The following is a 12,611-nucleotide window of genomic DNA, read 5'->3' on the forward strand; positions in this document are numbered from 1 at the left end:
TTGCATAATTCTTCACAATTGGAAAATTACATCGTGTCCTGTTTCTACGTTAGTTTTGGCAATTAAATTGATTTACGTAGTAAATTTTGACAGTACACAAACAATAATGTACACAAGACAACAGATTTTTGAAGATCTAATCAGAAGGCTTCAGATTACCATTGTTAAACACCAATCGATACTTTAACGACTGCTTAAACAAAAATTGACTATATGTAACTAAGTCTGCTTCACTTCTTAAAGATTGGTGGTCCAGAATTTCAAAGGTCCTGATCAAAATGAGCATGCTATGGCTACATCATCATACGCTTTGAATTTCAAGGTACCAATCACCATAATTGAATTTTCACTTTCTACTATATCCCATCTTGAGATTTAATTATTGTTTCAGAATATATATATATATATATATATATACATGAAGAAACGGGGAAAAAAGAAGGCTCAACTACTTTATTATATTCTTTTTTTTTTTTTTATAACAAAGGTTAAGAAGATTGGAATAGCATTTATACTATTACACATATAGTAATAAATTGAACCACTTGTTATATATAGGGTTCTCTCAGTATAATGATAAGTCTGTTCCCGTGCCGATATATCACACTATTATATTCCTTTTTCTTTCTTCACTTGTTCTCCTTACCCTTTGTGTCTATTTCCTTCTCATCGCTGCACATTCTGATAAAACTCCTAGTCTACACACCTCTCTTTTATCTTCCCCATTCCTCTGTCTATCCTATCCATCAGTTTAATTTTTCAGTTGCTCTCTTCACACTTATATAAAGACCATTTTCTTTAATTAGGAGAGAGAGAGAGAGAGAGAGAGAGAAAGAGTGAAATAAAGCTAGCTAGCTAGCTAGCTAGCCACCCAACCAACCAAAAAGCCAGCAATGGAATTTGACCGGTTAAAGTCAGCTGCAACAGAAGATCAGATGGAGATGATGGTGATGATGATGCAGATGGACAAGTTCCCCGAGTTCTACGGAGCCTGTACCAACAACGATGTCGCTGAATTGCTCCCAGCTGATCACACTTCTGCCACCATCACCACCAACAGCAATATTGCTAGTTCCACGCCACATTTCGTTGATAACAATAGCCCGCATATTGTTTCATCACCTTCTTTCTCAAACATGCTATCTAATAGTAACACGTCGTTAAACGGCACCAGTATCACCGCAGCTCAAGGCACTTCTATACCAACTTATTTCTCTTATTCGCCCAATGAAAGATATTGGAGAGGAGGAGCTGGAGATTCAAATAGTTCTACAGGAGTACCATTATCGCAGAAACAGAACTCAATGGCGGCGATGAGAGAAACGATATTCAGAGTTGCAGCTATGCAACCAATTCATATTGACCCAGATTCGGTGAAGCCGCCGAAGAGAAGGAACGTGAAGATATCAAAGGATCCTCAAAGTGTTGCAGCAAGGCATAGGAGAGAGAGGATAAGTGAGAGAATAAGAATACTTCAAAGACTTGTCCCTGGAGGAACCAAAATGGACACTGCCTCTATGTTAGATGAAGCAATTCATTATGTCAAGTTCTTGAAGACTCAAGTACAGTCGCTGGAGAGAGCTGCGGCTAATAGGCCTGCTGGAATAGGGTTCCCTGCAACACTCACTACCGGAAATTATCCTCCTATTATTGGAAAAGAATATCAGCAACCTGCAGTTCGAAATGGTGCTCTGCATTATGGAGATGCTTAGCCAGCCGGAGTTCAACTAATTGCAATCTACATGTAGCGCTGAACTGATATGTTAGCTTAATTAATTATTATATATGGGGCTGTAAAGATTAAACTGATCGTCATGCATGCATGACTGTCATAACTCTCCTGATATATTTACAGTGTGTAATGGTCATCAATTAATATCCCTGTTGAATTGTTATGAAATAATTATTGATTGAGACTTGAGAGTCGCTGGAAACAAAGATATTAGATGGCTCATAATTAAGAGTTTAATTCTAGAGAATTTCTATCTCTTCCTTTTTTTTCATTTATCATGCCTTTATATGAAAGGACTAAGTGGCCGCCTTTTCTGAGGAATTCTTAAATTCACGCAATTCCAATGACAGAAAATAATCAAGAACCTATCGTCAGAGATGTCGAGTTATTGACAGAATGAATAACCTGGACAGTAGCTGTTGGACCAAAAATAAAATAAGTCTAATAAGGCCCATCTAATAAATTTCCTCTCAATCAAGCCCACGAAGTGATGGACAAATGACCTAGAATGATCCTTCTAAGTAATAAGATTTCAAAGCCCAAAAGGAGCCAAGGTCCTAGATTTCTATCCTAAGACAAATCACCTAGGATAAATCAACTAGGTGGCAAGGATTTAAAGTCCAAAACGTGCTGAGGTTCTAGGCTCTTATCCTAGGACAAACCTACTAAGTGTGAAGGCTCTTATGATCCCAAGGTCTTAGTAAAAATAACCTAAGGATAGAACATTTCTTCCTCTAATTTGTAGACAAGTTTGTATATCCATGTGTCAATCCACATGGGCTCGAGAGGACAAGTATTGCCAAATGTCACAAGAACAATGACATTTGTCATCGAAATAACTAGGACCCAAGTCAAATCAGTTTGGTCGATAAATATGTCTTTCATTCTCATCAAAAGGTAAGACAAAAAAGAGACTCAAAAGGGGAAAATGCTAACTTTCTCCCTCTAATCTTTCTCTTTCTAAATTCATATTTTCAAAAGTCCGATGACTGACTTGACCGTCGGAGGGTTTACGCCGGCAAAACCGGCCCTCTGATAATTTTCTTGTGTTTGTAGAGTATCACAAGACAAGGATCTTCTGATTGCCTAAGGAAGTGGACTCAGAAGAGTATATACAAAGGCCTATAAAGATCGGCCCAAAGAACGAACTCACCATCATAAGTTGGGACAAAATTTGCACCAACAGTAGCAGCACCTTTGATCTTCGGAATCCGAAGCAAAAATATGATTATTGTTTTTTTTTTTTTACCCCCACTAAATCGAATGAGAACAAAAACTAGAGAGAGAAGCTTCTTTGTTGATAGACTGTTGTGTGTAAACTTGAGACCATTGGTGAACAAAATCTCCATGCTCTTGAGGTCAAGTGATGACACATCATCCACGGCAAAACTCTAGTACGGGTACAAACATCATGGAAGAAAAATGAAAGACAATTAAAGTACAGTTGTCTGGTTAGATGTGACAGGTGCTGAATCCAACTACGCATTAGGTGAGACACGGTGGGATATAGGAGATGAGTTGTACAGAAATTGTATGCAGCTTTTGGGGAGTGTGTTACCTTTTCTTGATGATTTCCTCCACGTCACGTTCAACCATAGAAAGGGTAAAGAGGCAAAGGAAGTACAGAAGGGCAAAAACAGCGCGTAATAGTGACAAAGACGGAGTGAGAGTGAGAAAAATGCATGGGAAGTCCACGTGAAGGACTGACAAAACGCGGTGATGGGCTCTTTTCCAATGTGGCACCGTGATGACGTCTTTGTCCGTCGACCACTTCGACACGTGAAGCTCAATCTACTCGGTCAACTCGGTCTGATGTGGCAAATCCACGTCAGATTTTCTCATTTATTTTTCCTTCTAACCAAAAACTTAACATTACCATCAATTAATATATAATATCAATTATCTCACGAAACTATCAGTTGAATCAACTTCCGAACTTCCTAAAAATGTGATTAATAAATATTATGTTCTATTATTTATAGAAATTTACAGACAAGTTATTTCATATTATTTATGAGCTTTGATTTAGTCACCTTTCCAGGAACGTGCAAGTTGAAGTTAAAACAGAAAGACAGTTGTAGTGAAAGCAGTCAATCATGTTCTAATTTTAGAAAGTGATTAAAGCATTTATCATTATACATATACATACATGCATATATCATTTTATTCTAAGAGATTCACGTGAACTTCAAGTGGTTATGTTTGGAATATAGCAGCAATCGAGATGTTCTTGTCACAGATGATTGCTACGAAGTTTTATTTGTTTTAACGTCTTCCAATAATTAATTCGTTTCCTTAAGGAATTAAAGATCACCCTAGCTTTTATATTACAGCATTGATAAGAGAAACATTTATGTATATTGGACATTATATATATTTTGTCAGTGGAAGAGAGTGCAAGCAGATTGTTATGTACAGTGTATTTTTTGCAGTTTTGTGGACTGCAGTTTCATAACTTCCAAAAGGAACCTCATTTGAATTGTTAAATATTCCAACTTCAAAATCAGTCCTTAATAAATAATTATCTAAACTCAGTTTGGCAGCTCTTGCTGATGGCCAACATCCTCCAATATGGACTTGCTTGCTACCCTTTTCAGCGATTAGTGGCATATCCATTTCCCAAAATAACTTTATAAGGAAAAAAATGAAAAAAAAAAAAAAAAAAACCAACAACTCCCCAATTCACGAATCATTTTCTTTTTGGAGTAGACTTGTTTTCATAAACAAAATCACGTCTAGTTTAAACAACCCATCTCCATATTGAAGTGATTGGATATGTTTGAGAAAAAGTTTGACTCAAAATCTTTAAGATGATAGGTGATTACTCGGTAGTAATAAGCGTCCAAGAATAATATTCATGCGAAGTTTTACTAGCATGCCTCACGCAATGTGGACTAAGATTTGATGAGCCAAAAACTCATAGATGAGTTGGAAGACAAGAGCTTGAAAGTGAGAGAGTTTACTACACGAATGGGAATCGATTGAACTTAAGACTTTGGCTCTAATACTGCGTTAGAGAAGCTGTTTTATCCAAAATCTAAGCTAATAAGTAAGGCCTCACAATAATATTTAAGACAAATATTAACAAGATAAATTGATAAGCTCGTAAAAATTACGAGTGTTCTTAAGTCAAAATGTGCCACACTCCAGTGAATTATTTATTCTGAAATATTTTTCTTTTCATATCCCAGTTATACAATCAATCATGAATAATAGGACAAGTATAGCTTTATTTAAAATAAGAGTCTTGCTAAGTTATCAACTCATCAGTTTTTTTTTTTGGGTATGGCGCAATTGTTGTCAATCAAACAACTAAAGGATTAAATAAAAAAACTATTTATGAGCTGATACAAATTACATATATGGTAACTTAAGCTTCTGCCTTAAAGTGAATATCAATTTGTTCGACCACAAATATTAGTGGAAATAAATATATCTTCCATAGGTGAGGCTAGAAGTCTCGCCTCCAACTAATACAGATTTCCGAGCTATGCGCATAAATCTATCTCGGCTTTGCTATGATATGTGAATTCAAACTCCAATAATACTCCAAGATTGTAGTATAATCGGACAGTGTAACAACTTTATTTCAAATACAAAAAACAATGCCCTGTATTTAATGATTCATACGGCCACGGTCGTGGTCTCTAAATGGGATTATAAATGGGCCGGGCTTAGCGAACCGAAGAAACATATGGATTAGTAATTCGTGGTGAGGAATTTGACCCAGCCATCAAAGAAAATTCTTGATAATTTTAGGTTGGTGGAATAAAATACAACTTAAAGTAAATATCAAGTTGTTAAGAATTGGGCTGAGTATATATCAGCCTAAAAAGCAATGCTGAGTATTAATTATATCGTTGGTGCACACACACACACACACGCACATTATAAAAGAAGGTAAGTTGCCTCCCAAGTGCCAATGCTGGACGGAATAGAAATTGTTTGTCTCAATTTCAAGGATGATGAACAATTTGTTCCTTCCGACGAGAATCCCTATCCTATTCAATCAACAGGTAAATATGCAAATAAAAAGCATATAATACTTTACCAGGGATTAAAAAAAAAAAAAAAAAGGAATACGAAACAGGTGAGACAAAGTCAAAAAAATCATCAGAAAACCCATGTGAGAGTTGCTACAAAGGTTCCAACATCCGAATACTAAGGGTTCTTCCATTTTGAATAAGGGGAGCCCTCTTGTCCGGCAAATATAGGACACTGTCCTTTTCTCCCCCATAGGTTCATTGTATTTCTTTGGACATGCTTTAAATATTCACAAAAATCTAAGGTAGTGTTTTTTTTTAAAAAAAAAATTTTGAATGAATCTAAGTTTTTTTTTTTAAGGTTTTAATGGATTTGATATGTTTTTTTTTATATCTCTCAATATAAATGGCATCTTATTTTTTTTTTATAAATTAAAGAAAAATCTTAAACATGGTTATTTGATATTTAAAAAATAAGTATATTAAGTATATATACTTTTAAATTTAGAAATTTAGAAAGAAAATGAAATCAATAAAATCTTAAAACTCCAAATATTTTAACAAATAAGCCATAAATCTCATTCTCTTCCTGCTCAATCACGAATCATTCTCGGATTCGTGAGTTTAGAAAATAAAATAAAAATTTATTTTCATTTTTAAGGATTCTATGTTCGATTTTATAAATACGACACGTCACGTGATATTGAAAAAGTAATACTCATTATTTGCAGATACAAGGGAATCCTATGTAGTCATTCTTCAATTTTCACATACTGTATCTATTCCAATCTTGTGTTTTATAACAAGACTTTTGTGCTTTGTTTTAGTAGGGGGAAAAAAAAAGGTGGGGAGAAAACAGAGAAAATGATAAGATATGGAGGAAACCAATCACGTGAATACATATTAAATAAGAAAAATTATTAAAAATGTTGGTTTGGTTGTTTGGGATTGGGTCTTGGATATGGGTGGTAGGCTAGCCGCCTGAGTCTTGAAGAAGAACACAATCTAATCTATCAACCCAATATTCTTCCCCAATCTGTCCTTTTTCGCAGGGGAGATGAATATCGTCACAAAAAATCATGGAAACTTTTGTCCCCCTTTTGCTTCTAGAATCACTGGCGAGACCAACAATTTAATATTTGTCATATCCATTGGATTAGGTGAAGAAAATTAATAGGGAAAAAAATGAATAAATAAAAACGATCGTTTTGCACATGATCAACTACTAGATGGCAACAACGCGCCATTTTTTTTTTATTTACTTCCAAAATGAATTTATTTTTGGTGGTCTATTCATGATGTCTTTTAAATTTTCGGTGGACGATTTGTTCGTCACATTTTTCTTTCATACATTTAATAAGGAAATAATTTCAAGCTCGGTCTCTATCAATTACGGATGCGAAGAAGATGTGAATTGCTTTTCGTTCTAGGTGGTAATAAATAAATAGCATGGCCTTGTAATTTAAGAGACTAAATTGAAAGTAACATATGTACATGTAGGGCACAGTTTGCGAATGCAGTTAAATTCATGCTTATGGTGTGTTTATCAATTAGTAATTGGAATGAGCTAAAATTAAAATGTGTTGAAATTGAAATGAGTTGGAATGAGAATGAAAAATAGAAATTAGAATAAATTGTTTACTTAATTAGTGAAAATCAAAATCGGTATGGGTTGTATTTCTATTAATGTGTCTACTTTCCCTTATAATCAAAATAGATTATTACATATTACTAAAGTGCTCTTAATTACTTATTATGTTTATTATTATTATTTATTATAATAATTGTGTTTATTATTAAAAAATTATCTATTAAAAATAACAACAACAATAACAATAATTGTTTTAGTATCCTATTCTTTTTTTGTTTCAATCAAACTAGCTATTATAAGAAAGATGACATTAATTGATTTGGTATTGGATTCTTTTTTGGGTTCAATCGGATTAGCTATTATAATCAAATTAATCCTAATCCAAATTTCGACGTGTTAGCTATTATAATCAAATCAATCACAATCCAAATTCTTTTGTTATTTGATATTCGGCAGTACGATGCTCGATAGCGAGGATATGCTTTGGTGTGAGGCTCATTAACCGGTGAAGCGATTCTAGTGGTGCAATCGTCCGCTGTTGTTCGTTTGATTTTGTGTTGAAACGGATTAGGATTTGGTGATTTTCATCTCTCTTTTTTTTTTTCCTTAAACGAGGACAAGTTGGGAATTTAAAATTTTGGTTGAAGGTGTTATAACTTATAACCAACCACATTAATGGAGTTCTAATTCCCAACTCTCACTTAGTAATAAGAACTTCAGTAATCATTCCTAAATTGGTGTGGGTCCACCAATTTAATTATAATCCTTTTATTATTTTATAAGTAAACAAGTTAATGAATTTTATTCCCTTATTTCTATTCTAATTCTCAATCAGTAAACACATAATTAAAGTGATGTAGTTGAGGAGCAATCTTCTTCTATTAAGTTCTTATATAATAATAATAAAAGAAAAATGTATGAGTTAATGGATCATATATAATCAATTTGAGTAGTGCTTTTCACAACCCTTTAAAATCCTTACAAAAGTTCTATTGTTAGAAGAACTCACATAAAAGGACAAATACGAGTTTGTTTAAATTAAAATATCTTTAAACTTATAAATCATGAACTACCCATACTTAAATGATATAAATACTTATTTTAAAATTAAAATAATTTTGAGGCAATAAAGTAACAAATCGTATAATGATAAGATTTTTATTAAAAAAATTATGTTTAATATTTAATTTAACTCTACTATAGTTTTTTGTTCTTTCTATGATTTTGATCAAATTAAGATGTGTGTGTGTGAAATAAACAGCATTTTATAAGAGTTTTAAAGGGGTGTTCGGAGCTTCACTCCAACAATTTACCCTAACTAATATGCAGGCAGAAGCCTTAGAAGTTGTCACGGGGAATCGGCCCAGCTCCTTCAATGATCTGCACTACATTGGAGCCAAACTAAGCTGCTGGCTAGAATTTGCGGGGCTAAAGTGGCTGAAATGCTCTCTTAAGACCAACCCACACGGATGGTGTACGTAGCCCAATTTCGTGCAATTTGTTCAGATAAATGACAATCAGCAGCTTTTTGTTATTATTTTTTTACAATAAGCAGACTTCATTATCATTAACTGTTAAGTAAGGTTATGAGATCCCTAACTGTGACGGAAATCATAATCTAACCTAAAATTAACTTGATGGAAACCATGATCTAATCCAAAACTAACTTGGACCTAACCCTAAATTAATTTGAAAAAACAAAGCAAGCAATTGCAAAATTAAGAGATCGAACAAGGGAGCAGGGAGATAATTACCTTCCTGCAATTGAGAAGTGAGAACAATGGAAATGTAAAAACGTAAATGGCTGGATCGAACAAATCTTAGTTGGATTAAAAAGTGATTGGAGATTGAGAGGGAGAGCCGTGATCATATGATTGTCTTCTTCTCTTCTTCTTTTTTTTTTTTTGGTTCAAATGAAATCAATTTAAGCTGAAGAGAAGCTTGAGCGGTCCCAATAGCTTAGTTTTTTAATTGCATTATTTATTTAATTTTTTTTTTCTAAAAATTTATCTGATCTTGTCTAGGTTTTTAAGCTAGCAAAACCAAGGCATTGTGAAATGAATAATTTAATTAGCAACTAAAGTCATGTTCGGGCATTTAATTAGGCAAAGCCATTGAAAGGAATAATTTAATTAGTCAGGGTCTTTATCTTGCTTTTAATTTTAGCACAAAAAAGTACTTTTAGCATTACTCATCCACTTTCGGACTAGTCTATTCTTTATCACCGAGAGTAAATTACCTTGAAAAAGCAAATGATTTTTTTAATGTTTTTTGAATGGCTCTTTTTTATCTTTGTAAAAAGTGTTAACATATATGTTTCCATAATATTGATTTTGATGATAACAAACAAGATTAAAAATGATTAATTTTTTTAAGCTCAAATTATTTAATATTCTTTTTAAATAAATCATTATTTTCATATTATAAATGTTTCATATTTAATGGAAAAATGATTTTATGAAATTGGTTGTTTTTCAAAGTTTATGGTTTAATTGAAAGAATTTTGAAAACTTTGAAATAAACAAGTAGTTTTCTAAATTTCGGACTTGGACCTATTTGAAACTATTTAAATATTTTTGGGCCATTCTATAATTTCACAAAGTTTGGGCAAAGTCATAATTTCAGAAAGTTGTGGGATTGACAAAGCATTATTCTAAAGTTCTGAAATTGGACATTTTTGCAAACTTTCATAACGTTTTGGGCCACATTATAGTTTTATAAAGTTTTGGGGTCAAACTGTAAATTTGAGAAAATATTCACTGTAGCAGTTACTGTAGCAAGCGGAAATCCGGTTTCTGATAAACGGAAGTCCGGATTCGAGGCAGAATCTATCCGAATTAAAAGCGGAATTCCGGATCTTGACAAACGAAAATCCGGTTGTTGAGCAGTAAGCTACTGAGCGTAAGCGGAAATCCGGATGTGACAAAGCGGAAATCCGGATGTTCAGAAATTCAAATTTGTGGCTGTAACGGTAACATTAAGCGGAATTCCGGATGTCCATAACCGGTAATCCGGTTACGACCAAAATGTGAGTAACGGCTAGTTTTCGAGCTCAAACTATAAAAAACTCAAATCCAACTCATTTTGAAGCTCTCCAACAATCTCCAACAAGAAAGAACAAGTGCACACAACATATATTGAGCTTCAACTTCGTGAATCATCATTCTTTAAATCATCTTTGTTCTTCAATTTGTATATCCACTCTTAAAGAGAGATTCATTGTTGTATTTATCATTTCTCATCAAATTGTGAGAGTACAAGTATGGGAAACACTTGGGGTAAAGAGATTGGAGATATAATCTCTTGTTGTAAAGGTTTATTGACACCTCGAAGTCAATTGTAATCGTTGAAGCCTTCGAAAGGCTTGGATAGTGAAATCCTCAAGCGGGTGAGCTTGGAGGCGTGGACGTAGGCGGGGATAGCCGAACCACGTAAAAATCCTTGTGTTCGTTTTCTCTTCCCTTACTCTTTTAATATTGTGTTTCATTGAATTTATTGTTTTCGAATTGATTAAGGCATTAGATTGAATTGTTGTGTGGTTTGACTAGGATAATTTTTAAAAATCCAATTCACCCCCCCTCTTGGGTTGCACACTTGTTTTTCAAAAAGTACTTATTTCCGAGAGTAAATAAAGTCTTCAAAAATGTATGGTTCAAAAATATATGGTCGGTAATGCTATTGTTTGTTGTAGTGATACCTCTTTTAAGTAATCCTCCATAATCAAATTTGGTCTTTCCAACTAAAACAATAACAAATTTTTTTCAAAGATCCAACTACCGTACCTAATATCTTACAAACGTAGGCATGGTGGCTTTAGATTTAGAAGAAAAACTTAATATACCATAGGAACACTAGCAAATAGTCCACTTCTAATTTAAGAACGGATGGTGAACAAACTTCGTGGATCTAGAACTATTGGAAAATGTCTACCTTCACGTGAAGGAAGGTAGGAAATGTTAAAACAAGAAAACTTTTAGTAAAAAGCATCACCTATATCTCAAGAATATTCATGTTGTATCACCAATAATCAATAACAAATTATGTGGAAGCGTACTTGAATTTATAACATTGAATTGATTTTTAGGGTTGTGTGGTTGGCCTTCCAGATCAACACATTCTCTTAAAAAATCCTTTTGTATTAGTATTCTCTATGTTCACTCTCCCTCCGATGATGGAATGTTAGAAAGAATGGAAAAATATGTGTGACCTAGAGACCATAACTACTTATATAAACAACTTTTCCTGTATTCATTAGGTATTCTTAATTTTGCCCATCGTATAATTAGAATACAATTATGTTTTTACACATTAAATGTCCACACCCTATTAGATACATTAAAGTCCATAATATCGAAAAACTTAATAGATCACATTTAATTAGGTTTAACCATATATGACAGTCCACAATACATAATTATTCAGATATAAGCTCAACGTTGGATTAAGGATCTAACAATGTCAAATTAAAAAATCCAACAGGAAAAACATAAAAAAATAGAGCTAAAAAAAATTAAGCCACCAAAGGGGAATTTTTTTTATTTTAAAAAAGAGTATTCTAGAAGAATTTGGAGTTAATGGTCATCTTCTTCTTTTTTTCTCCCCTAATCTTTAAATAATTTTCTATCATGAGTACATTTAAAATAGTGTATAATTGATATTTAACTATTTATATATTCTTATCTAGTAATTACATATTTATTAAAAATGAGGTTAGAAGCTTCTTTCCATTGGCAGCTATTAAGTTACAACAATGGACCCAAACATAGTTTCCTATGACTTCCTTTTTTTTTTTACAAGTATTAATTGAATCGTAAAAATTAAAAATAAATGATTTTAGGTTTTGATGCTGCTAGATAATAATCAGCAGCTTAATTAACTGAACACGAGTACATTGGTCTTTAATCTGCATTATCATTCTATGCCAATTAGAATAATTTGGCTGAATAATTTTGTAAATATAGAATTGATGATACGATAATATAAGCTACCACAAGCGAATAATTTCGTCTATTTAGAGTTTGCATGGGTAGCGAGGCAATGTTAGTAATACAGCAGCAATATATGCACCCATTAGCTTTATCTGATGTGATGATCATAATGTCTACTCGATCGTGAAACCATTATGCCAATAAGTGGCACAGAAAAATTAATTGACTACCTCGGAAAAAAAAACAAATAAAAAAGGCTTGGCTACAAGTAACCGACCAAAACTAGAAAGAAAATTGTTATTACGGTTTAATGGAGCCAGCTATCATCTTAATTAAGCAATATATAGCTATCACATCTCTAGCTATCATCTTAATTT

General features: G+C 33.2%; 1 protein-coding gene across 1 annotated transcript; it reads left to right on the top strand.

The window, feature by feature from the left end:
* Window positions 1–501: 501 nt before the first annotated feature.
* On the top strand, window positions 502–1,914 carry LOC107176388 (transcription factor HEC2-like). The gene has a single exon (XM_015528814.3). It carries the CDS (start codon window positions 894–896, stop codon window positions 1,710–1,712), a length of 819 nt encoding a protein of 272 aa, XP_015384300.2. The 5' UTR covers window positions 502–893; the 3' UTR covers window positions 1,713–1,914.
* The last annotated feature ends 10,697 nt before the right edge of the window (window positions 1,915–12,611 follow it).

The sequence above is a fragment of the Citrus sinensis genome, chromosome 5 (genome assembly GCF_022201045.2).
Source record: "Citrus sinensis cultivar Valencia sweet orange chromosome 5, DVS_A1.0, whole genome shotgun sequence".
NCBI classification, from domain to species: Eukaryota; Viridiplantae; Streptophyta; class Magnoliopsida; order Sapindales; family Rutaceae; genus Citrus; species Citrus sinensis.

What these genes read in the sequence shown, in the direction of transcription:
- LOC107176388 (XM_015528814.3), top strand. Translation starts at nt 894, where the DNA reads ATGGAATTTGACCGGTTAAAGTCAGCTGCAACAGAAGATCAGATGGAG.